We start from the raw sequence: 23,690 nt of genomic DNA, 5'->3' as shown, positions 1-23,690 counted from the left end.
TCCCTAGTCCAGCTATGCCTAATCAGTAGAGATTTTGGAAGCATCTTTCTCTTTGGGGTCAGGGAGAGTCTCCCCTGCTGTGGGAAAAGGATAAGATAGGACATTATGCCTGGGGTTTCATCTCTACTAGGAGGATGTGGTAAGTTTTTCTTTGTGGCTCAACAGGAGACCTAGGCTTAGTAAGGAGAGAGTAAATAGTCAACAACTGGGAGGTGCAGGTCAAGCATTCCTACCAGCTTGAACCAGTCCCCTTTTACTCTCAGGTATGTCAAACTTCCTAATTTCTACTGGAGCAGGAAGTCAGTCATTATTATAGATGAGCCTCCAACAGATTTTTTTGTCAGTTGTGGGGCTTGAACTCAGGGCCTAGGCATTGTCCTTGAGCTCTATCACTTTGAGCCACAGAACCACTTCCAGTTTTCTGGTGGTTAATTGGAGAGAAGAGTCTCACGGACTTTGCTGCCCAGGATGGCTTTGAACCATGATCTTCAGGTCTCACCTCCTGAGTAGCTAGGATTACAGGTGTGAGCTACTGTGAACTTCCACATGCTAGACAAACACTCTAGCAATGAATCAATTCTCAAAGCTTTTTTTTTTGGGGGGGGGGTGGGTGTCCGTTCGTGGGGCCTCAGCTCTGGGCCTGGGCACTGTCCCTCAGCTCTTCAGCTCAAGGCTAGCACTCTACCACTTGAGCCACAGCGCCACTTCCAGCTTTTTTTTTTCTGCTTATGTGGTGCTGAGGAATCGGACCCAGGGCCTCATGCATGCAAGGCAAGCGCTCTACCACTGAGCCACCTTCCTAGCCCCAAACCTTTTATTTTTTTTTGAGAGAGTCTCACTATGTATCTAAGACTGGCCTAGAACTTGTGATCCTCGTATCTCAGCCTCCTGAGTGCTGGGATTACAGTTGTGCCCCACATACCTGGCTTAAACCTGACTCTGTCTGTGTCTGTGTCTCTGTGTGTGCGGGTGCATGCTCTCTCCCACATACTTGAACTAAGGGCCATGGGCTTGGCATTTTTACTCAGGGATGGTGCTCTAGCACATAAGCTATGCCTCCATGCCCAGCTTTTTGCTGGTTAATTAGAGATAAGAATCTCATGGGTTAGTATTCTAGGGCTGGCTTCCCTCCATTCTCAGACCTCAGCCTCCTGAGTAGCTAGGATTACAGATGTGAACCATCAGTACCTGGATGGCTTTATTTTCTTTTCTCTATTCTTTTCTTTTCTTTTTTTTTGGGGGGGGGGTCCGGTTGTAGGGCCTGAACTCTGGGCCTGGGCACTGTCCCTCAGCTCTTCAGCTCAAGGCTAGCGCTCTACCACTTGAGCCACAATGCCACTTCCGGCTTTTTCTTTTTGCTTATGTGGTGCTGAGGAATCGAACCCAGGGCCTTGAGCATGCAAGGCAGGCGCTCTACCACTGAGCCACCTTCCCAGCCCTTCTTTTCTTTTCTTTCCTTCCTTCCTTCCTTCCTTCCTTCCTTCCTTCCTTCCTTCCTTCCTTCCTTCCTTCCTTCCTTCCTTCCTTCCTTCCTTCCTTCCTTCCTTCCTTAGATTGGTAGCAGCTATGGTAGTACATGTCTGCAGTACCCTATGCTCATGACTCTTGGCTTATGAGTTCCAGGCCAGCCTGCACTACATAGAGAAACCCTTTCTCAGAGAAAAAAAAAACACCTCAGGTTTTACTACCACATCCAGAGAGAATTTGTACCCTAATCCTGTTCTTTGGTATGGGTTGTAAAGTGTAAATGGGGTTCCCTCCTCAGATTTCACCACAACTACTGGCAGAAGAGATGTCCGAAGCTGGGGAGGAAGATGTCATTCAGTCAGTATTAATAAGAGAGAAGGGTTGTTTTATAAACCCACCTCTTTTTAACACCGGATATTGGGAATATGTATATCACTATATGGGATGATATGTTAGGAGCTGCTTTCGTAGGGCATTTTTCCAACTGGAAGTATCTAAGGACAGAGAGATATGTACCTGGGGATCAACCAATAGGGAGGATATAGAAAGACTTTTACATAGACCTATCAATAAGATAATTGTCATTGGTGGGTATTTGTAAATAGGAAGATTTGATAGGGGATTCATCAGTGGAAATATTGGGGCAAATATAAATGAAGAGGTTTATCATTCCTAGTGGCTGGACAATAGGGACATAATGGAATTTGGGCAAGTTGTCATGTTAATGGGAATTATGTCATCAAAAGTTATTAAGGAGCCAGTCACTGGTGGCTTGTGCCTGTAAACCTAGCTACTCAGGAGGCTGAGATCTGAGGATTGTGTGGTTCAAAGTCAGTCCAGGCAGGAAAATCTGTCACCAGTTAACCCTCAAAAACCAGAAGTGGCACTGTGGCTCAAAGTGATAGGGCACTAGTCTTGAGCAAAAAGAGCTCAGGGACAGCTCCTAGGTCCAGAGTTCAAGCCCCATGACTGACAAAAAAGATATTAATGAACAGAGAGATTTGTCAGCCTAGGAGATGTCAATAGGTGGGTAGTTATGAAGAGAGATAGTTATGGATGAGGTCCAGATTGCTGCTGAGTATTTGTGATTTGTCAGTGGGGGTGATCAATGGGGAGATGGCACTGAAGGTATTTCTTCATGGGGTATTTTTTCATGGAGGATTTGTCTCAACATGAACAGGGTACTAATCAAAGGAAGGATTTACCAAGGGCTTGGGGATTGTCGTCGGTAGCCTAGGCAACATTAGAGGCTTATAAAAGTAGAGATTTGTCCATGGTGAGGACTTCATAGTTGGTCATGTTATCATGGTGTGGGAGGATAGTTTTCTCAGAAGTCTTTGAAAATCTTATTTTTCAGTGAAAGGATCCTTATAAAAACATCATAGGAAGTGGCACTGTGGTACTAGTAGAGCGCTCGCCTTGAGCTGAAGAGTGCAGGGACAGCTCCCAAGCCCAGAGTTCAAGCCCCACAATCGACAAAAAAAAAAAAACATCATAAAAGGGACTGGGAGGGCTGGGAAGGTGGCTCAGTGGTAGAGTGCTTGTCTTGCATGCTCAAGGCCCTGGGTTCGATTCCTCAGCACCACATAAGCAAAAAGAAAAAAGCCGGAAATGGCGCTGTGGCTCAAGTGGTAGAGTGCTAGCCTTGAGCTGAAGAGCTGAAGGACAGTGCCCAGGCCCAGAGTTCAGGCCCCACGACTGGACCCCAAAAAAAAAAAAAAAAAAGGGACTGGGAATATGGCTTAGTGGTAGAGTGCTTGCCTAGCATGCACAAAGCCCTGGATTCCATTCCTCAGCACCACATAAACAGAAAAAGCTGGAAGTAGCACTGTGGCTCAAGTGGTAAAATGCTAGCCTTGAGCAAAAAGAAACTCAGGGATGGTGCTCAGGCCTTGAGTTCAAGCCCAGGACTGATCAAAAAAAGAAAAGAAAAACATCAAAGAGGAAATATTAGAAGCTGGGTGCTGGTGCTCACGCCTGTAATCCTAGCTTCTCAGGAGGCTAAATCTGAGGATCACGGTTCAAAGCTAGCCTGGGCAGAAAAGTCCTTGAGACTCTTACTTCCAATTAACCACCAGAAAACCGGAAGTGGCACTGTGGCTTAAGTGGTAGAGCACTCGCTTTAAGCTGAATTGCTCAGGGCAGCACCCAGGCCCAGAATTAAAGCCCCACACTGACAAAAAAAAAAAAAGAAGAAGAAGAAGAAGGAAGAAGAAATATTAGCCAGGTGTCAGTGGCTCACACTTGTTATCCTAGCTGCTCAGGAAACTGAGATCCGAGGATCGTGGTATGATGCTAGCTCATGAGATTCTTATCTCCAATTAACCACCAAAAAAAAAAGAGCCAGAATTGGATCTATGGCTTAAATGATAGAAAGACAGCCTTGAGCACAAAAACTCAGGGATAGCACCCAGGCCCTGAGTTCACCCAGGCCCCAGGAGTAGTGCGCATGCAGGCACGCACACACATGGAATAGTAAAAAGAGGGGAGAGAGGGTAAAAAATAATAACAGATGGAGTTGAATATGATCAAAGTACATTATAAGCATGTAAGATTTGCAAACATTTTTTATTTTGCAATACTGGGGATTGAAATCAGTACCTGTATTTGCTAGGCAAACATCCTACCACTTGAGTCATTCCTCCAGTCCTTTTATGTATGGAAATATCACAGTTACAACTAATATACACTATTTTTTTTTTTTTTGTCGGTCGTGGGGCTCGAACTCTGGGCCTGGGCGCTGTCCCTCAGCTCTTCAGCTCAAGGTGAGCGCTCTACCACTTGAGCTACAGCACCACTTCCGGTTTTCTGGTGGTTTATTGGAGATAAGAGTCTCACGGTCTCTCCTGCCCGGGCTGGCTTTGAACCTCGATCCTCAGATCTCAGCCTCCTGAGTAGCTAGGATTACAGGCGTTAGCCACCAGCGCCTGGCCTAATATACACTATTAAAACATGACTTGTAATATTGTAATAATCACTATGGTTATCACTACTGTTAGATATTATATTAAATTCTATTTATTATAACTATATATAAGTGCTACATGCTTAGCACTGTTTAAGCACTTTATAGTACCTTGTATAATATACACTTGTATAAGTATGCTTTTAATTTTCTTTCTTTTTCTTTTTTGGTGTGAGTGCTAGTGCACAGGCTTCAACTCAGGGCCTAACTCTCTTGATTAGCTTTGTTGCTCAAGGCTGGTACTCTACTACTTGAGTCACATCTCCATTTCTAGCTTTTTGCTGGTTAATTGGACATAGGAGTCTTGGATTTGTCTACCCAGGCTGGCTTCAAAGCCCCATCTTCAGATCTCAGCCTCCAGAGTAGCTTAGGGTTATAGGCATAAGCTACTAGCATCTGACGCAGGTATGCTTTTTTGTGTTTGTGCTAGTATTGAAGCTTCAACTCAGGGCCTAAGCACTGTCCCCTAGCTTTTTCCACTCAAGGATGGTGCTCTACCACTTGAGCCACAGCTTCATTTCCTGCTTTATGGTGGTTAATTGGAGCTCAGAGGCTCAGAGACTTCCCTGAGAGGGCTAGCTTTCAGCATAGACACTCAGATCTCATCCTCTGGAGTAGTAGCCAGGATTACAGGTATGAGCTACCAGTTTTGGGTTTAGGCATGTTTTTTGTTTGTTTGTTTTGTTATTGTTGTTTTTGTGTTGTTGTTGATCTTTGGAGCTTGAACTCAGGGCCTGGATGCTGTCCCTGAGCTCCTTTGAGCCACAGCACCACTTCCAGTTTTGTGGTGCTTAATTGAGATAAGAGTCCCATGGACTTTCCTTCCCAGGCCGGTTTTGAACCATGATTCTCAGATCTCAGCCTCCTGAGCAGTTAGAAATACAGGTGTGAGCCACCAGCACCTAGCTTCAGCGTGCTTTTTATCCCTAGTTTATAGATAGGGGATAAAAAGGACAATTTAAGGAAGTGGAACTGTGGCTCACTCTGGGCACTCAAGCCCAGAGTTCAAGCCCCATGACCGACCAAAAAAAAAAAAAACAGGACAATTTATTTACCCAAGGGCATAGAACTAGGACATGGCAAGGGGTAGGATTTGAGTATGGATGATCTTTTTCCAAGGTTCACATTCTTAACACTCCTCTGCCTGTCTAGAAATTAGGTCACTGTTAGTGATAATGCATATTAACCTATTGTTATGTGGCTGGGAATGTAGCTTAGTGGCAGAGTGCTTGCCTAGCATGCATGAAGCTCTGGGTTCAATTCCTCAGCACCACATAAACAGATAAAGCCAGAAGTGGTGCTGTGACTCAAGTGCTAGAGTGCTAGCCTTAAGCAAAAAATAAAAAGCTCAGGGACAGCCTCCAGACCCTGAGTTCAAACCCCAGAACTGGCAAAAAAAAAAAAAAAAAGATATTGTTGTGAGAGTCCCAAGTGTTTGCTTGTGGCTTTGTTTTTTGTTTTGCCATACTAGGGATCAAGTCCTAAGTTTGTGCACTCTAGGCAAGGGATCTATGTCTGAGCCACACCTCCAGCCTCAGAGTTTCATGTGCTTTGACATGAAAAATACCTAATCCACAAACATTTCACAATAATCCCTTAGCCATAGCACAGACCCCTGAAAGATTCTAGGTAAGGGCTATGATATTCATTTGACTAGAGAGGAAGACTGAGACTCAGATGAAGGAAGGGTTGGTCCCCAGGACACCCACTAAGCTGGACAACCCACTGGAGTGGATCCTGGCTGCACACCTCACAGGGTTGTGATGCCTACACGCATCCTCTCAGCCTGCACAGAATCTGTCCCAGAGAGTTGTACATGGACACACTGAAAGCTTGTGCATTGCTTTCAATAGAGTTTTCTAGAAGAATAATGTGGGTATGATGATCTCAGGAGTATATAGATCCTATGGGATGCTCATGCTGGGTCTGGGGGATGGGGGAAGGAGGGTAGACTTGTATACTTTTCTGGACTAGGGTTTGGATGCAAATTCTCCCTGCAAGGTAGACAGGTTGACAGGAGAATGACCTCCATGCTAGGTTATCATCCTTCCTCTGTCACTCTGTACTTTCCTTTCCTTCAAGGGACTTAAAAGCTGAGGACACAGGAATGGGTTCCCAAAATCATGGAGCCACTTAAGACAGCTGGGAGCTAATCAGAACATTTGTTGAATTTTCAGGAGCTGCTGAAGTCTTTCAGGCTTCTGAGGGAATAGTGATAATGTCACTGGGACCAGAATTGAACCTAGGTCCTTCTTCCCTTGTAGTCATGCTCATCCACAAAGGCTGTCATTTGTCCTTTTTGGCAGGCAAGGTTCAGACCTTGCCAGACATAACTGATGTGTAGATGCCATCTTAAATGCCAACATTTCCTGCTCAGGTACATGAGTACTATATGCTCAAAATCTGCCAGTCTAAGCTAGGTATAGTGGCTCAGGCCTGTAATCTTGGCAGTTGAGAAGAAGAGGCAGGAGGAACACAAAAAAAAATCTGAGCTGGATCCTGGTGGTGGCTCACATATGTTATTATAGCTACACAGGAAGCTGAGATCTGATAATGATTTGAAGCTAGACCAGGCAGGAAAGTACCTGAGACTCTTATCTCCAATAAGCTACTCAGAAAAAGCCAGAAGTGGATCTGTGGCTCAAGTGGTATAGTACTAGCCTTGAGAAAGAGTCTCAAGGATAGGGCCCAGGCCCTGAGTACACCAGCACGAAAACAAAATTCAGCCTATCATGATGCAGGGTATAACTTGGGCCTGAAGGAAGCTCCCAGGAATGCAGAACACCCCCCTCCCAAGACAGGACCACAGAAGACTCAGGGGTCACCCTTAGTCATCTCAAGTGACCTGAAAGAGGCCTGGTTGTTTCCTTCTGCAAATATACTACTAGTGAGCTGTACTGTAGCCCGAGGCCTAGATTCTTTTTTACTTTGTTGTTGCTATTTGTTTAGGGTTATTTTTTGTCCTTATTTTTGGTTGGATTTGTTTTGTTTTGTTGCCCAGGCTGGTATAGAATTAGGGATGTATCCCAGGTTGACCTTGAATTCATGATCTTCCTGTCTCTGCCTCCCAAGTGTTGTAACTGGAATTGTAATCTAGAGCCCCAGACTTGTGAAATGTCACTATGTCAGGTCCAGCATCTCTTTCAAATAAAGATCTAAATAGTGGTAAAGGGCAGAGAAAGGAGGTTTATTACAGAACTGTGGATACCCAGGGGACTAAAGTCGCAAAGTATGTGCTTGAGCCTGCCTTTGGAATATATAGATGAGCTTAAGTGGGTTTGTTGTTGTTGGTTGTGGGGTTTGTCCCTGCGCTCTTTTGCTCAAGTTTAGCTAGTTCCCTACCACTTTGACTCACAATGCCACTTCTGGTTTTCTGGTGGTTAACCAGAGATAAGAGTTGCAGAGACTTTCCTGCCTAGGCCGTCTTTGAACTATGACCTTAGATCTCAGCCTCCTGAGTAGCTAGGATTACTGGCATGAACCACCAGTGCCCTGCTAAGCTTTAGGTTTTAATAGGGGAAGGAGGGGGTCGGGGGGCAAAAGTGTGCCTCATCAAACAGTCTGGATCACTGGTGTTGTCCCAAGGTTAGAGGTGGTCATAGGTGGACCGCTCAGTCCTCCTCTCTGGATGATCAGGTGGAACCTGGTCAAGATAAGAAAGGCATTGTTACTGTAAGTACTGACTTATCACAAGATATTATCATCCTTCCTGGTCTCCCAGGTGGCTGCAAGGTGACTGCAGAAGAAAATGGCTCAGAGCAAAGGACACAGATACAAAATGGAGGCAGGGATACCAAGCTTTTCTTCTGCTTTTAGTGTACCTTTGGACATTTACAAGTCCAAGTGAGAAGCCAATATTTTATTTTTGTTACTGAGCTAGGATTACAGGTATGTGTCACCATGTACAAGTGGTCTGATGGAAGGGAAATTGGGGATTATTTCCTTTACCAAAGAAGACCTAATGGAGCCTTTTTTTTGGGGGGGGGGTCCATTCGTGGGGCCTGAACTCTGGGCCTGGGCACTGTCCCTCAGCTCTTCAGCTCAAGGCTAGCACTCTACCACTTGAACCACAGCACCACTTCTGGCTTTTTTCTTTTTGCTTATGGGGTGCTGAGGAGTCGAACCTAGGGCCTCATGCCTGCAAGGCAAGCACTCTACCACTGAGCCACCTTCCCAGCCCCTGGAGCCTTTTAAAACAGACTCAGGTCAACAGAACTTTTGGGTGTTCCACTGAATACACCATTGGAAATTCTGGTTCCTAGAGTTCTCACTAGAGTCAGGATCTTTGGAGTTCTGGGAGCAGGACGTAGGGACTGTGTGAAAGGCTGAGGGATTGAGACCCAGCTATGGGAACTGAAAGGTCCAGAGATAGTATTTGGAGGGCTTACATTTGAGTTTTATAGAAGATAAGTTCAGAAGGTAAGGGTCAGGTCTAGAGACTTCAGTATAGGAAGGGACAGCTAAGTAGAAGAGGTATAGGGTGTGGGCTCCTGTGGCTGGGTCAACCTGATTTTATATCAGGAGGAGGTGGAGGGGGGGGAGGGGAGAAAGGCAAAGCTGAAGTACTTCCCCATCATCCTTCTTCCCTATCCCACCATTCCTACACCAACAAAACCTGGGCCATGGCTGCTCCTCCTTCTAGAATCCCTGGCTGAGACACAAAAAGGGAGTTGAGTCCCCTCCTCTTAAATTCAAGTTAAAGATAACCACCTAAGGGTGGGGATAGTGACCAAGGCTGGGGCAGGGCATCCCCACAGGACCTCAGAACAAAGCCTAAGGAAAGGATAGCTGTTGGTCAAGTGACTAGGACCTTCCCAAAGACTTCCTTAAATGATGAAGTTTGTGACTAAGAGGATTTATGGTTGTGGGTTCACTTACTATCTAAAATGCCCTGGGCAATTAGGAATTAGAAATTATTGTAGCAGAATGAAACCAGAAAGTAGTTGATAAATTAAAAGTGAAAATATTGGTTAAATGACCATTACTGATTCTGTAGATCATCAGTACGAATCCAATATTGATGTTACTACCAGTGCGTCAAGTTTTGTGTGAAATATAAAACCCCAACATCTTTTTGTGTGTGTGCTGATACCACAGTTGAACTCAGAGCCTTGTGCTGTGGCTCAGCCTTTTTTGCTAGCAGCTAGGACTCTACCACTTGAGACATACCTCCAGTCTACCTTTTTGCTGGTGAATTGAAGAGGCTGGTGGATTTGTCTAGTGGGTTTGTCTGTCAGGCTGGCTTCAAACTTTGATCTTCAAATCTTAGCCACTTGAGTAGCTAGGATTACAGCTGTGAGCCACCAGCACCTAGCCTCAACATCATCTTGGGGTTTTTGTTGTTTTTTGCCTTGTACATGTTAAGCAAGGGCCCTGTAGTGAGCATCTGAAACCCCACACCCAATACCTTGCACCCTCTCCCATTAGTCCCAGGCTATCATTGATGAGTCTGTTCCTAGGCACTAACTACACAGAGACAGTGTCTGCTGGGTGGTACTTTTTTATTTCACCATGTGGAAGAAAGGAGAGGAAAGGAGTTGAACAGTGGGACCAGGCTTCAGGCTGTCCGGGCCCGCAGGGACTGCCAGGTACAGAGCCCTGGCTCCCGTGGCAGGCAGGCAAGGTGGCGACTCTGGAAGCCCTTCTCTGAACCCAGGAGGAGCTGGTCTGTCCACAAACAATGAGAATCACTCTCCAGTTTGCAGGGAATGGATGAACATGGAAACACCTGGAAGAGAAAAGAAAGGTCAGTTTGTTTTCCTTTCACTCCCTCCCCTAGAGAGAGAACTTTCCTCAGCTGGCAACATGAGCTACATACAGGAGAGTTGGAGAGAAGAAGAAAGTTCAGTGAAAAAAAACAAGCAATCCCAAGTAATCACACATAGGGCAAAGACCCAACCAAAATTTCCAAGAGAGCAGTGTCAGGTTTGGGAGAATGACAAGAGACATCAAGGACAGAGCTCGGGTTTGGAAGGCAGCTGCAAAGCCAACAACTGCCAGAGGGGAAGAAACAAGCCCAGTGTTTGAGGAAGAGCCATGAGAATGAAATCCAGGTGGAAGGCAAGGCTCAGGCACTCACTGTGCATGCCTGACAGCCAGCACTGTAGGTCTTGGTGAAGCCTCTGCGCTGAGCAGCACTCAAACTGTGCCAGGGAGCCAGGAAACTGCAGGTGGTGATGTGCAAGTACCCATTTCGCAGTTGTCCTGGGAGGGAGAGGGGAAACCAACAGGAAACTTTCAGTGAGGGGGAGGCGGGCGGCACCTGATTAGAGCCTTAGACTTGAAGACAGCGGGACAAAGTCCTGGCCCTTCCGACAGACTGAAATTGGTTTCCCTTCAGAGTGTCGCCCCCACCCGGTAGGGGGCGGCTGAGGACGTGTGGGTGTGGCTCGGGGAAGGGGGAGGGGCCTCACCAGCGATGAGAAACTCCTCGCTGCGGTTCTGGGACTCGTGGAAGTATCCGCAGACGCTCTCCATGGCGGGGGTGTAGACGTACCGGATGTCCGCGGCAAGCCCCAAGGCGTTGAATCCTTTGAACATCTGTTGACAGATGAGGGGAAAAGTCCTTTTACCGACATAATCCTCCCACCCCGTGTGCTTCCCTGAAGTCACATACCTAAATCTCGAGATCACAGACAGCTTCTTCGCTAACTGGTGAGCAGTGGCTATTTTGAGGAGGATGTTAGGGACTGTTAGGGAGGGGTATGAGGGATACCTTAGTCATCTTGATCTCATAACGCTGGTAAAAGGTGGTCTGGTTGACTTCTGCGGTCCCCACAAACTTGGCCCTTATGACTACAGAACAGCGAGGGGGAAAGGAATGAAATGAGTGACATAAGTCGATACAAAGTCATCATAGTAGAAGCATTTATGCATTATAATGCCAACAAAGACAACACACAAAGTGGTTTATACATCTGTTCAGATTCATTGAATGCATTAAGCTTTTTTCATATCTTCATTTGTTCATTCACTCAACAAATATTTTTGGAGTGCCTTCTGTATGTCAGGCACTATGGAGTGCCAGAGAGGAACACAGCAGTGAACAAAACACAGATATCTCTTCCCTTGTGGAGCCCACACTCCCAACAGGAGGAGACAGACTAAAAATAAAGACGTAGGTGGAATGTTAGAGGATGTTAAGCGTAAGTGTGGTGAGGAATTATAAAATCAGGTAAGGGGGCAGACAAAGAATCTTTGCTTGGCCAAACTTTTTAGGCTATTGAAATTTCTCCCAGGCCCACCTGTGCAACTTTCTTGTAAAATCCATATTTAACAAAGAATACTAAGTCAGTTTAGTGAGACCCCACACACCCATATCTGATTTCCCTCAATATCTGATGGGGCTCTTCATCCTCCACCAAGCCCACATGTTGTCTCATCACCTGGGCCTGGTTTCAGCAAGAATCCTGTTAGAGAACTTTAGCCAGAATCCCCACCTCTGCGCCACCCCCACACCCCTGATGTCTCCAGTCACTGATCACTCCCTTACCTGCTCCTTGGCAGTAGAGTCCCACTTGCCCACGCTGTATTGGGAGGTGAGCCCAATCTCCCTCCCCCACTGAAAAATCTCATTGCCATGGTCCTCCTGCTTATGGGAATGGCCTTGGATAAAATCTTATTGTTTCTTCACAAGTATCATTTAGTAATTTTTTTTCTTGGACAAAATCAGGAGTCCTAGGGAGTTAAAATTTTATGGCCGCCTCCTTATCTACATAACCTGATGGCAGGTTTTGGCAGAAACAGGGAGCAGCCAGCACACAGGCGATGAGGGGAGATTGAGAATGGCATACTCTTGGAAGCCTGAGGATGCCAGTGTGGCCAAAACAGAGAGATGCTCGAATGAGTAGAAATGTGCTGGAGATAGCTGCCACGAAAAGCTAAGCAGATAGAGCATGTGGCCAGGGAGGGACCAGACTCACCGAGGTCAGAGTTGCAGAAGGCTGTCTGTGGGTGGGGTGGGGCACAGGTGCAGGCCCTGCTGGGGGATATCAGTGACAGTAACAGGAGCATGCCAGAGGCCAGGGGTGCAAAGGGGGTCATGGTGGCTTCTGTTGGGAAGGAAGAGTGTTAGACAGCCCCCACCCCAGCTGATCTGTAGACCCTGATAGCCTAAAGGGTTATCGAACTCAATTTGGGCATGGAGTTGGGGAATCTTAAAGGGGTTAGGGAGCTCAGAGTTTAAGGCTTAGAGAGTTAGGACAATTATTTAGGGGACTGATTGAATTGGGAAATTATAGGGTTGTGGAAGTTGGTGAATAGGGACTGCTGGGAAGTTTGAGAAGTTTGAGCGTTTAAGGGAGTTGGGAGTGTCTGAAGGCTGAGGAGTTTATGGTTGAGAAATCTGATGTCTGGGAGCCTAGAGAAGTCTGGGGAAGGTCGGGAGTTTAGAGTCTGTGCCTATTAAGAGACAGAGGTCCTGGAGGAAATTTAGGAAGATTGAGGAAATCTTAGGAGATTGTGGGGTCAGGAGCTGGGGAAGTTGGGAGTTAAGGGATTTAGGAAGTTTAAGGCAAAGGGGCAGCTTGAGGGATTTGAGACCAAAGGAAATTTTGAGATTTAGGGAGTTGGAGATTGAGGAGTTTAGGGAGAGGGAGTTTAGGAGCTTCAGAAGGGCTGCAGTGGGAACTGGGGGGGCGGGGGACAAGGAATGAGAGATGTTGACAAGTTGGGAGCCCTTGGTAGTATAAGGAAGTCATGGGTTTGTGGTGATTGGAGATGGATGATAGGAGCTCCAGGGAGTTTAGAGAGTCAGGTTGGGGGGGGGTATTCCATTTCTCCCCTTTTATCTGTCCCCCCCCCCCCTCGGTGAGACCAGAATCCTGGTGCCCACAGGAAGTCTGTGCAGGCTGGCATCTGGCAAAAGACTTGGATGGGCCTGGAGGCTGGCGCACAGACTCCATCCTCAGCCTGGCCAGGACACGGGGCCCCGCTTACCGCTGTGTCTCTCTAGGCTCCTGATCTGCGGCGATGGCGGCAGGGCCTGAGCGGTGGAGAATAAATGTCCACGCGAGGGGCGGGGTTGGCGCGGAAATCACAGCCTCCAGGCTTCCAGGATGCATTACTCATCCCTAGCCCAGGCCTAGGGGCGGGCCGAGGGTTGCCCAAAGAAGATACACCCTCCCCCGCCTGCGTCGCCGCTGCTGCCCCCTCCTCCTCCCCCTCCACGTCGTCGCAAACATTCCTTCCCGCAGCCTCAAAGCAGCTGCAGGCAGCCCGAGCCGAGCCGAAAATCTGCCAAATCTCTCCCATCCCACATACCCCAAGGTTCTCATGCCTGAAGCCCGAATTAGTTCAGTCCTCAGACGTTTACTGTGCATCTACTGTGTGCCAAGCCCTCAAGAATCACTTTCCTGTTATGTCTAACTTTCTGGTGAGGGGTGGCAGAAGGGAAACTGAAGAAAAGCAATGGAAGGACAAAAGGCAAGTGAAAAACGCGGTAGGGACACACTAAGAGGTTATGCGGCTTATCCAAGATCACAGAGCTAACAAATGGCAGAACTGGAACTGGAATGAAGGTGGCCTGGAACTAGAGGCACCGTAATATCTGTTCTCAAAAACAACAAGAACCTGAAATGTGGGTCAGAAGAAGGGTGCATGTGTGAATGGGTCCAGAGTTCCATTCCCTGTGCCATTGGGTGACACACACACACACACACACACACGCACACACACACACACACACACACAGAGGCAAATAGCCAACATTTATATGTCACTGGCTGTGTACCAGGTACTCGATATAATTTACCTCCCTTAAAAGCTTACAGCAAGCCTCTGAGGTGGGAACCAGGAGAAAATGAGCCATAGAACTAAAGAACTTTCCCAGGGTCACAGGATATGGCTGAGATTCAAATGTAGGCTCCCAGGCCCTGGGATTCTAACCCATGCTTGGCACAATCCTAGCAAGTTTGGAATGGTGGGGGTGAGCATTAGTGAGCACAGAAAGTGGGGGGGTGAATGGTGGTAAAAGCTAATGAGTCAGTAGAAAACCAATCCCCACCCCATCCTGCCCTACCCCTTCCCCACCAACCATCCCACGCCCCTATTTGAGGATAGGATGAGGCAACCCCTGCCCACCAGCTTCCTGATGATGCAGGAAGATTCCCTGGGGTCTTGGGGATGGGTTCTGAGGGCTGATTAACAGCCTCGGTTAATTCAGGGATGACAGAACAACAATAATGATGATGATAGCGATGACAGCAGCCACTTATTGAGCACTTACTGTGTACGGTGAGCTTAGGTCTTTGTATAAATTATCTCAGTAACTCTCTATTATCCCCTTGCTAATTAAGCTTGATTAACTTAGGGAGGTTAGCTCAATAACCGCAGCAGAATAAAAACCACCTCCGGAGACCAGCAGCTTAACTGTGTACCAAGCACTGTTCTAAAGGGTTTTTTTATTTGTTTTGTTGGTCGTGGGGCTTGAACTCAGGGACTAGGTGCTGTCCCTTAGCTCTTCAGCTCAAGGTGAATGCTCTACTACTTGAGCCACAGTGCCACTTCTGGTTCTCTGGTGGTTTATTGGAGATAAGAATCTCATGGAAGCCCGGTGGTGGCTCACATCTGTAATCCTAGCTACTCAGGAGGCTGAGATCTGAGGATTGCAGTTCAAAGCCAGCCCAGGCAGGAAAGTCTGTGAAACTCTTATCTCCAATAAACCATCAGAAAACCGGGAGTGGCGCTGTAGCTCCAGTGGTAGAGCGCTAGCCTTGAGCTGAAGAGCTGAGGGACAGCGCTCAGGCCCAGAGTTCGAGCCCCATGACCGACAAAAAAAAAAGAATCTCATGGACTTTCTTGCCCAGGCTAGCTTTAAACCTCGATCCTCAGATCTCAGCCTCCTAAGGATTATAGGCATAAGCCACCGATGCCAGGCTTGTTCTAAAGTTTTTATGTGCACATATCCCACCCCATCCCCCCACTCAAGGCTAGCACCTGGTAGGGCTGGCTTCAAACCAGGATCGTCAGATCTCAGCCTCCTGAGTAGCTAGGATTACAGGCTTGAGCCATCAGTGCCCAGGTTCACATTATTTCTTTCAATCTAAAGAACTTCCTTATCAGCCAGGTGCCAGTGGTTCACGCCTGTAATCCTAGCTACTCAGGAGGGTGAGATCTGAGGATTGCAGTTCAAAGCCAGCCCAGGCAAGAAAGTCAATGAAACTCTTATCTCCAATAAACCACCAGAAAACTGGAAGTGGCGCTGTAGCTCCAGTGGTAGAGCGCTAGCCTTGAGCTGAAGAGCTGAGGGACAGCGCCCAGGCCCAGAGTTCAAGCCCCAGGACCGACAAACAAAAAAGAACTTCCTTATCCTTGTTCATTAATGTTAGCTAATGAAAAGATGTTAAACTGGTAGTGGTGGAAATGGTGGTGGTTGTGGTGATGATGGTACCCAACACTCTTTTTCTGGTAGTACTAGAGTTTGAACTCAGGGCCTTGTGCTTGTGCTCTCTATTACTTGAGCCATACCCTTAACTCAGCCTCCAACACTTCTTTTTGCCAGTCCTGGGGCTTGAATTCACGGCCTGAATGCTATCCCTGAGCTTCATTTGCTCAAGGTTAGCATTCTACCACTCAAGCCACAGTGCCACTTCCAGCTTTTTCTGTGTATGTGGTACTGAGAAATTGAACCCAGGGCTTCATGCATGTTAGGCAAGCGCTCTACCACTAAGCCACATTCCCAGCCCAGCCCCCAACATTTTTTAAAGACAAGTTTACTGAGGTTTGCCAGATAGTGAGCTAAGAGGGGTTCCCCCCTCCAAAAGAAAATATCTGACTTATTCCTCACAACATCCCTGTGAGTTTATCTGATGAGGAAACGGACACAAAGTGGTTGAAAGACCTGTCCAGGAATGAGAGTGAAGAAATGACTATTAGAGGACTAAAGAGGGAGAAAAGGAAGGAAGAAACCAAGAATTTCTAGTAGCTGATTGTGAAAGTGGGGAGTGAGAGTGAGTGAAACAGGGTGCTGAGTGACGGAGTGGCGGGACTGAAGGAGAAGTGAGGACAGGGAAAGTCCTGTCCTGACCCTGCTTCTGACGCCAGCTCTTTAACTCTGAAACTTGACTCAGCACACAGTTTGCTGCGTGTTTATATGTGAGGAGTAGTGTGGATGGGGTCAGCTGTTTCACAGATCGTGTGTGTGTGTGTGTGTGTGTGTGTGTGTGTGTGTGTGTGTGTGTGTGTGTGTGTCCTGGAGCTTGAACTCAGGACCTGGGAGTTGTCTCTGATCTCTCCTTTTTTTTTTTTAATCTCAAAGCTAGCACTCTACCACTTGAGCCATAGCTCCACTTGCAGCTCTTTAGTGGTTAATTGGACATAAAAGTCTTACAGACTTTCCTGAGTTGGCTGACTTTGAACTATGATCCTCAGATCTCAGCCTCCTATGCCTGCCTTGTTTTGAAACAGGGTTGGTGTGGGCTTCCGAGAGGGTGTCTAGGCCTGTGACCACCTAGCTAGTGAGCTTAATAGGTATGGAGGGCCTATGGGGACTAGCTATCATGTGCAGAGCAAACACCTGAAGATTCTATCATGCACCAAGTGTTTGGGCTTGATTGGGCTCTTTGTACAGATCAGAAACTGAGGCCCACAGAGGGGTTAAGCTATGATAATGTGAGAGCCTTAGGATCCTGGTAGGGGAGCTTTGGAAGAGAATAGGCCCAAATTCAAGCCTGGGATTATCCAAGAGATCTGCTGAAGGGATTATGGTAGGCACACACTTACACGTACTGAACATTGTTTCCACTTGGGTTTATGAAAAGCTGGACCTAGCTGAGGTGTAGCTCAATGATAGAGCTCATGCCTAGTGTGACAAAACTCTGACACTGAAAAGAAAGACCTAGAAGGCTTGGAAAATTAGAGTGGGCAGTCATGTGTGCCCATAGGTCTCTGGTGAATGTCTGCTCTGGGAAGGGCATGCATGCCTAGCTGTGTTCTGTCTGTTCCTGAGAATCTGTTTGTGCCTGAGTATTGTGCTAAGGATGCTTTGGTCCCTTGTGCGCTGTGGGGATGCTTGAGTGGAATGTCACTATTTCCCTGGCATGCTGCCCAGACAACCTACTTCACCCCAACCAGTCCCGAAACCATGCCTTTCAGCAACACTCTCCTCCCTATAAAGCAAGTCATTTAGGAAATGAGGAAGGGAAAGGGGAGTGTAGAGGGTCAAACCTGAAGGTCGATGGATCACCTTGAGTATCTGGGTTTCTTGTGCCTGTTGGGAACTGCCACCATCCCAGCAGCCTGGGGAATACTACCTTTCTACCCTGCTCTAACAAGTTCTCTCTAACTTGACAGAGTTATGGGAGACTGAAAGTCTTTCCTCCTGAGTGTGTGTGTGTGTGTGTGTGTGTGTTGTGTATACTTAGGAGAGCTGTGGTATCTCTGCTTATGTATATGTCTCTCTGTGTTATGCATACAGCAAGGCATGCTGTGTACGTGTGTCTATATGTGCATTTCGTCTGCCCAGGTATGTGGGGCAGGCTCGAGTGATGAGGTTATGGTTATGGAGAATACCTAAAAAGCATGTATGTCTTGTGTAGTCCCTTCTGTTGGTTGTGCATATACCTAGGAGTGTTGCAAGTTTACCTTGGAGTGTTGAGTATGTGTCCAGTTCTGTTTTGTGTATTACAAAGGTGATTTTTTACTTTGCATGTCCCTCAGACAGTTATGTGTCTTTAGAGGAGGGGAGGGAGGCTATGTGTGTGGGCTCCAAAGTGCTGATTTTGTATCTAAGCGTATGGATTGTGTACTGCCTAGGAGTGCTAGCTTCTGTCCCCAGCTGTTAGCACATAGTTGGTGTGCTTTGAGCACGTGTCAATTGTCCATCTCAACATGCACGGACATATCTGGATTTAGCTGGGCAGATCTGAGTTTTGAGGATTTGGGAGTGCCTGTGTGTGTGTGTGTGTGTGTGTGTGTGTGTTCCATACAAGGCTTGGCTGAAAGGTCTGTTGCTACATGCTAACCACCACACCCCCATACACACACTCACTTTTGCTATCATCCATTCACTGTAAAAACAAACTTTCTCTTTTCTGGAAAGTCCCCCACCCTCATTCCATGCCTCTGCCTGGGAAAGCAGGGGCGGGAAGTTTGGCACTGAGAGAGTGGAGGAAGGGACATGCAGATAGGGCTTGGGGTTGTATTCTGGGCTTGGGTTCTGGGTTTGGAGATGCTGTGTGACTCCCAGCAGCTGTCTGCCTTTTCTGCAAAATGGGTCCTAGTGTGGTTCATTCTGAATGGGGTCACTGGCATCTCTCTTCCTCTTTTGTGTATGTGTGTATGGAGGTCCTGGGGCTTGAACTTAGGGCTTGGGTACTGTCCCTGAGCTTTGTACTCAAGGCCAGTGCTCTAAGTTTTTTGGTGTTCAATTGGAAATAAGAGTCTCATGGATTTTACTGTCTGGACTGGCTTTAAACCTCAATCCTCAGATCTTAGCCTTCTGAGTGGCTAGGATTACAGACATGAGCCATCAGGACCTAGCACCTCTCTCATTCTTGGTAGTCAGCACTGCAGCCTTACCATGCTGCCTTTGTCCCCACCAGCTCAGCAGCACAACATACCCTGTGGTCGTAAAGATGGGGCATGCCCACTCTGGGATGGGCAAGGTGAGTCCCCAGCTGGAGGGCAGGCATGCATGTGGGCGTTTGTGAATGCATGCTTCTGGCCCTGGTGTGTATAGTGGTAAGTGGTTTTGTGTTTAATGCATGCCAGTAATTCTGTTTGACAGTATGTCCTGGGATGTCTTCCTCTATTCAACTAATTTAGCTAGCCCATTTTTCTATCATGCTTTCAGCCACTTTTGTGTCCTTTTATTGTGCTGATGTGTCTGATATTGAGCCTGTGTGTATGTGCATGCCTGTGTGCTGAATATGCACTGTGTCACCTTTTATGTTGCAGGGTCTTGGGGGTCCGGTATGCTTTCCATCCAGCTGATTTTGTCTGTGTGTATGTGGCAAGCTGACTTGGCATTTGTAAGTCTGAGTGTGTCCTAGCCTCTCTATGCCTGTTTTTTTGGGGGAGGGGTGAGTCCTATGATCCTGTGTATGTGTCCCATGTGCAGTTTTTTCACAACTGTATTAAAATGGGCATTACACATTCAAAATGGACAACACAATGGTTGTAGTATGCTCAAATACGCTGCTGGCTTTGTGTTTGTGTGCAGCATCTGCCACACTGCATGCTTGAGTACCTGTGTGTCATGTGTACATACCCCTCCTGGTGCCTGATCCTCTCCTCTATGCATATAGGTCAAGGTGGACAACCAGCATGACTTCCAGGACATTGCAAGTGTTGTGGCACTGACCAAGACATATGCCACTGCCGAGCCCTTTATTGATGCCAAATATGATGTGCGTGTCCAGAAGATTGGGCAGAACTACAAGGCCTACATGTAAGTGGAAAGACTAGGGCCTAGGAGGTTTCCTGCCCTGCCTCCTACATCTCAGCCCCCTCCCCCTAAACCTCTTCCTCCTTGTTCCCCAGGAGGACGTCGGTGTCAGGGAACTGGAAGACCAACACTGGTTCTGCGATGCTTGAGCAGATTGCCATGTCAGACAGGTGAGGGATTCACACTTGGGAAAGGAGGAGGAGGGTAGGAAAGTGGCCACCTTGGCAAGGTACTGACAGGCTGCACTGCTCTTGTCTTGGCAGGTACAAGCTGTGGGTGGACACATGTTCGGAGATTTTTGGGGGACTGGACATCTGTGCAGTGGAAGCTCTGCACGGCAAGGATGGAAGGGACCACATCATTGAGGTGGGGGCAGCCAGGGACTGGTGGGGCAGCAACATTCTAAATTGGGAAGCACTTGTCACACAGAAAGTCCTCAGTGAATGGCAGTGTGCTCTAGTAAACTGTAAAGTGTTTGGTGAACTGGGATATCCCGAACTAATGGCAAAACCGTAAACTCTAGTTGGGCTCTGTGAACTTGGACACCCTTCACAAATGGCAAAAATACTTGTCAAGATATAAAGTGCTCAGTGAATGGAGACACCTTGGTAAATGGCAAAGCAGTTAGTTACCTTTCAAGTATCCTGTGAACTGAGCCAATAGAGAAGTACTTTGGTTTATGTTTGTTTGTTTTCATGCCAGTATTGGGCCTTGAACTCAGGGCCTAGGTATTTTTTTCCTTAAGGCAGGTGCTCTACCACTTGAGCCACAACTCCACTTCTGGCTTTTTTTGTCAGTCATGGGTCTTGAACTCTGGGCCCAGGCACTGTCCCTCAGCTCTTCAGCTCAAGGCTAGCAACCTACCACTTGAGCCACAGTGCCACTTCCAGTTTTCTGGTGCTTTACTGAAGAATCTCATGGATGTTCCTGCCTGGGCTGGCTTTGAACTGCAATCTTCAGATCTCAGCATCCTATATAGCTAGGATTACAGGCGTGCCACCGGCACTTGGCTTATTTCTGGCTTTTTTTTTTTTTGGGGGGGGGGTCGGTCATGAGGCTTTTACTCTGGGCTTGGGCGCTGTCCCTGCACTTCACCTCAAGGCAAGTGCTCTACCACTTGAGCCACAGTGACACTTCCAGTTTTCTAGTGGTTTATTGGAGATAAAAGTCTCATGGACTTAACTGCCCAGGCTGGCTTTGAACCATGATCCTCAGATCTTGACCTCCTGAGTAGGTAGGATTATAGGTGTGAACTGCCAGTGCCCGGCATGCTCGGCTCAAATCTGGCTTTTTGATGGCTAGTTAGAGATAAGAATCTCATGGACTTTCCTGCTTGGGCTGGCTTTGAACATTAATCCTCAGATCTCTGCCTCTTAAATACTTAGGATTATGGGTGTAAGCCACTGGCACCAAACAATAGTGAAGCACTTTGGAAAGGACAAAATGCCTACCTGGAAAACTCTAAAGCTGAGACCAGCAAACATTTTCTGTGAAGGACCAGACAGTGGATGTTTTAGGCTTTGTGGGCACTATAGTCTCCATTGGATTGGCTCAACTCAGAAAGTAGCCATAGGCAAGATGTAAAATCCTAAATGTGGCTGTATGTATGGATACAACTTGTGTGTTTCTGTCTAAAACCTTTGTTTATGGGCACTGAAATTCAAATTTCATATAATTTTCATCTGCCATGAAATATTGTTTCAAACCATTAAAAGGTATCAGCCAAGCACAAGTAGCTCACACCTGTAATGCTAGCTACTCAGGAGGCTGTAATCTGAAGATCATGGTTCCAAGCCAGCTCAGGCAGAAAAGTCCCACATGAGACTCCCTATCTCCAATTAACCACTCAAAAACAGGAAGTAGAGCTGTGGCTCAAAGTGGTAGAGTGCTAACCTTGAACAAAAGAGCTGAGGGATAGAACCCAGGCCCAGAGTTCAAGTCCCACGAGGAAAAAGTCAATTCTTAAGTGATCTGGGCCTTGTCACAGACAAGCCTTCTTCGAAGTACACAACCAATATACCTCTTTGGAACCAGACCTCACTTCCTGCAAGTGTCCATGCCTTTGGTCAAGTGAATACATGGTGTCATTGTGACCTCCTATGTCCTTTCTGCTTCTTCTCTCACTGGCCTCCCGTTCCTCCCCCAGGTGGTGGGCTCCTCCATGCCACTCATTGGTGACCACCAGGATGAAGACAAGCAGCTCATCGTGGAGCTTGTGGTCAACAAGATGGCCCAGGCCCTGCCCAGACAGCGGCAAAGGGATGCTTCCCCTGGCAGGGGCTCCCACAGCCAGGTCAGGCCCTTGGTAATGAGTAGTGGCAAGGAGACCAGCCTTTGGTCAAGCATGGGCCATATACCAGATACTCAGTAGGCTACCAGCATCACCTATGGCCTCAATTGCCAATTGTTTAAAGCAATGATACATGCCTGCAGCTCTGTCCTCCACCTGAGTGTGGATGAGGGGGAGGACTCAGCCCCACATCCCTTCAGCTGCCCACAAAAGGGGCAACACCCAGTACACAGGGAATGAGGGCCATTCTGATTGGATGGTGTACTATGGCTGGTAACTATTTTTAACCTGTCCTGTTCCACTCCTCCGCCGCAGACTCAGTCCCCAGGGGCCCTGCCCTTGGGCCGCCAGACCTCCCAGCAGCCTGTGGGGCCTCCAGCTCAGCAACGACCCCCGCCTCAGGGTAAGTGACAGGCAGCTTTCTCCAGCCTCACTGGCTTTGTCTGCCCCCAACCTTCTCCAGTTAGATGATCTCTCACTCCCTCTTACTTGTTCTTTCTTCTCTGTCCACCAGGCGGCCCTCCACAGCCAGGCCCGGGACCCCAACGCCAGGGACCCCCACTGCAGCAGCGCCCGCCCCCACAGGGCCAGCAGCACCTTACTGGCCTTGGACCCCCAGCTGGCAGCCCTGTGCCCCAGCGCCTACCGAGTCCCACCTCTGCGCCCCAGCAGCCTGCGTCGCAGGCCACACCAATGACCCAGGGGCAAGGCCGCCAATCCCGTCCAGTGGCAGGAGGCCCTGGGGCGCCTCCTACAGCCCGGCCGCCTGCTTCTCCATCTCCCCAGCGCCAGGCGCCTCCACAGGCTACCCGTCAGACATCGGTCTCTGGCCCGGCTCCGCCAAAAGCCACTGGGGCCCCACAAGCTGGGCAGCAGCGTCAGGGCCCTCCCCAGAAACCCCCAGGCCCCGCAGGCCCCACACGCCAGGCTAGCCAGGCAGGTCCCGGACCTCGCACCGGGCCACCCACCACGCAGCAGCCCCGGCCCAGCGGCCCAGGTCCTGCTGGACGACCTGCCAAGCCACAGCTGGCCCAGAAACCGAGCCAGGATGTACCACCACCCGCCACCGCCGCTGCCGGGGGTCCCCCGCACCCCCAGCTCAAGTAAGGAGGGCCCTACAGCAGCCTTCTCCTTGCTGCTCACAAAGCGGGTTCCCGGCCTGGTAGGGCAGCCCTAGCATCACTGCTCAGGCCCTTCCCAACAGAGAACCCTGCAGCCTAAGCCAAGCCCCTCCTCCTGGATGGCGCTCCTCCTCTCCACCTACATCCTTGTCTCCATCCTGGGATTTGATGCCAGATCCCAGACACTTTCGATTCACCTTCCTCCACTCGTTTCACAACAGGCCCTGGGAAAGTCCCCAATTCCAGGCCCATAGTCCGTGCCTGACAGACCCGTCTCCAGCACCTCCCTGCCCAGCCCGACTCAGGCTTTCCTGTCAAACTTGCCCTTGCCCTCCCTACTCCTCCCAGCCCATCCCTGAAATGTGTCTAGCCTTGTCACTCCATTCTTCCCAGACAATCCTTTCCAGAACAGCCTAGGCAACTTTTTGGTCTATCCCCCAATTTCTCCTGGCCCATCTATCT

The 23,690-nt window shown here is 48.3% G+C and overlaps 2 protein-coding genes across 4 annotated transcripts in view; one reads left to right on the top strand and one right to left on the bottom strand.

The window, feature by feature from the left end:
- Positions 1 to 23,690, top strand: part of Syn1 (synapsin I) — a 68,429-nt gene that overhangs the window by 43,155 nt on the left and 1,584 nt on the right. For 2 of the 3 annotated variants that reach the window (XM_042669184.1, XM_042669182.1), the window contains exons 6-12: positions 18,973 to 19,035; positions 19,678 to 19,820; positions 19,913 to 19,987; positions 20,081 to 20,183; positions 21,964 to 22,110; positions 22,423 to 22,510; positions 22,622 to 23,210. In XM_042669184.1, the coding sequence (XP_042525118.1) occupies positions 18,973 to 19,035; positions 19,678 to 19,820; positions 19,913 to 19,987; positions 20,081 to 20,183; positions 21,964 to 22,110; positions 22,423 to 22,510; positions 22,622 to 23,210 (1,208 nt within the window). The remainder of the gene's footprint in view (positions 1 to 18,972; positions 19,036 to 19,677; positions 19,821 to 19,912; positions 19,988 to 20,080; positions 20,184 to 21,963; positions 22,111 to 22,422; positions 22,511 to 22,621; positions 23,211 to 23,690) is intronic. The other variant, XM_042669183.1, reaches the window with a different exon arrangement.
- On the bottom strand, positions 9,917 to 13,482 carry Timp1 (TIMP metallopeptidase inhibitor 1). The gene is made up of 6 exons (XM_042669187.1): positions 13,370 to 13,482; positions 12,355 to 12,483; positions 11,148 to 11,227; positions 10,846 to 10,972; positions 10,512 to 10,636; positions 9,917 to 10,160 (listed from the first exon to the last, which is right to left on the bottom strand). The coding sequence occupies exons 2-6, from the start codon at positions 12,473 to 12,475 to the stop codon at positions 9,990 to 9,992; spliced, it is 624 nt and encodes a 207-aa protein (XP_042525121.1). The 5' UTR covers positions 12,476 to 12,483; positions 13,370 to 13,482; the 3' UTR covers positions 9,917 to 9,989.

The sequence above is a fragment of the Dipodomys spectabilis genome, unplaced genomic scaffold, assembly GCF_019054845.1.
Source record: "Dipodomys spectabilis isolate Male_0828 unplaced genomic scaffold, ASM1905484v1 ptg000492l, whole genome shotgun sequence".
Lineage (NCBI taxonomy): Eukaryota > Metazoa > Chordata > Mammalia > Rodentia > Heteromyidae > Dipodomys > Dipodomys spectabilis.
The sequence above is the reverse complement of the archived record's forward strand: the minus strand, read 5'-3'. Positions and strand labels throughout refer to the sequence as shown.

Bases quoted from the DNA above. Each gene is read 5' to 3' on its own strand.
- Timp1 (XM_042669187.1), bottom strand. From the start codon at position 12,475: ATGACCCCCTTTGCACCCCTGGCCTCTGGCATGCTCCTGTTACTGTCA. The intron at 11,228-12,354 runs GTGAGTCTGGTC...GCTGTTCTGTAG, and splicing joins CTTCTGCAACTCTGACCTCG to TCATAAGGGCCAAGTTTGTG. The intron at 10,637-10,845 runs GTGAGGCCCCTC...TCTCCCTCCCAG, and splicing joins CGAGGAGTTTCTCATCGCTG to GACAACTGCGAAATGGGTAC.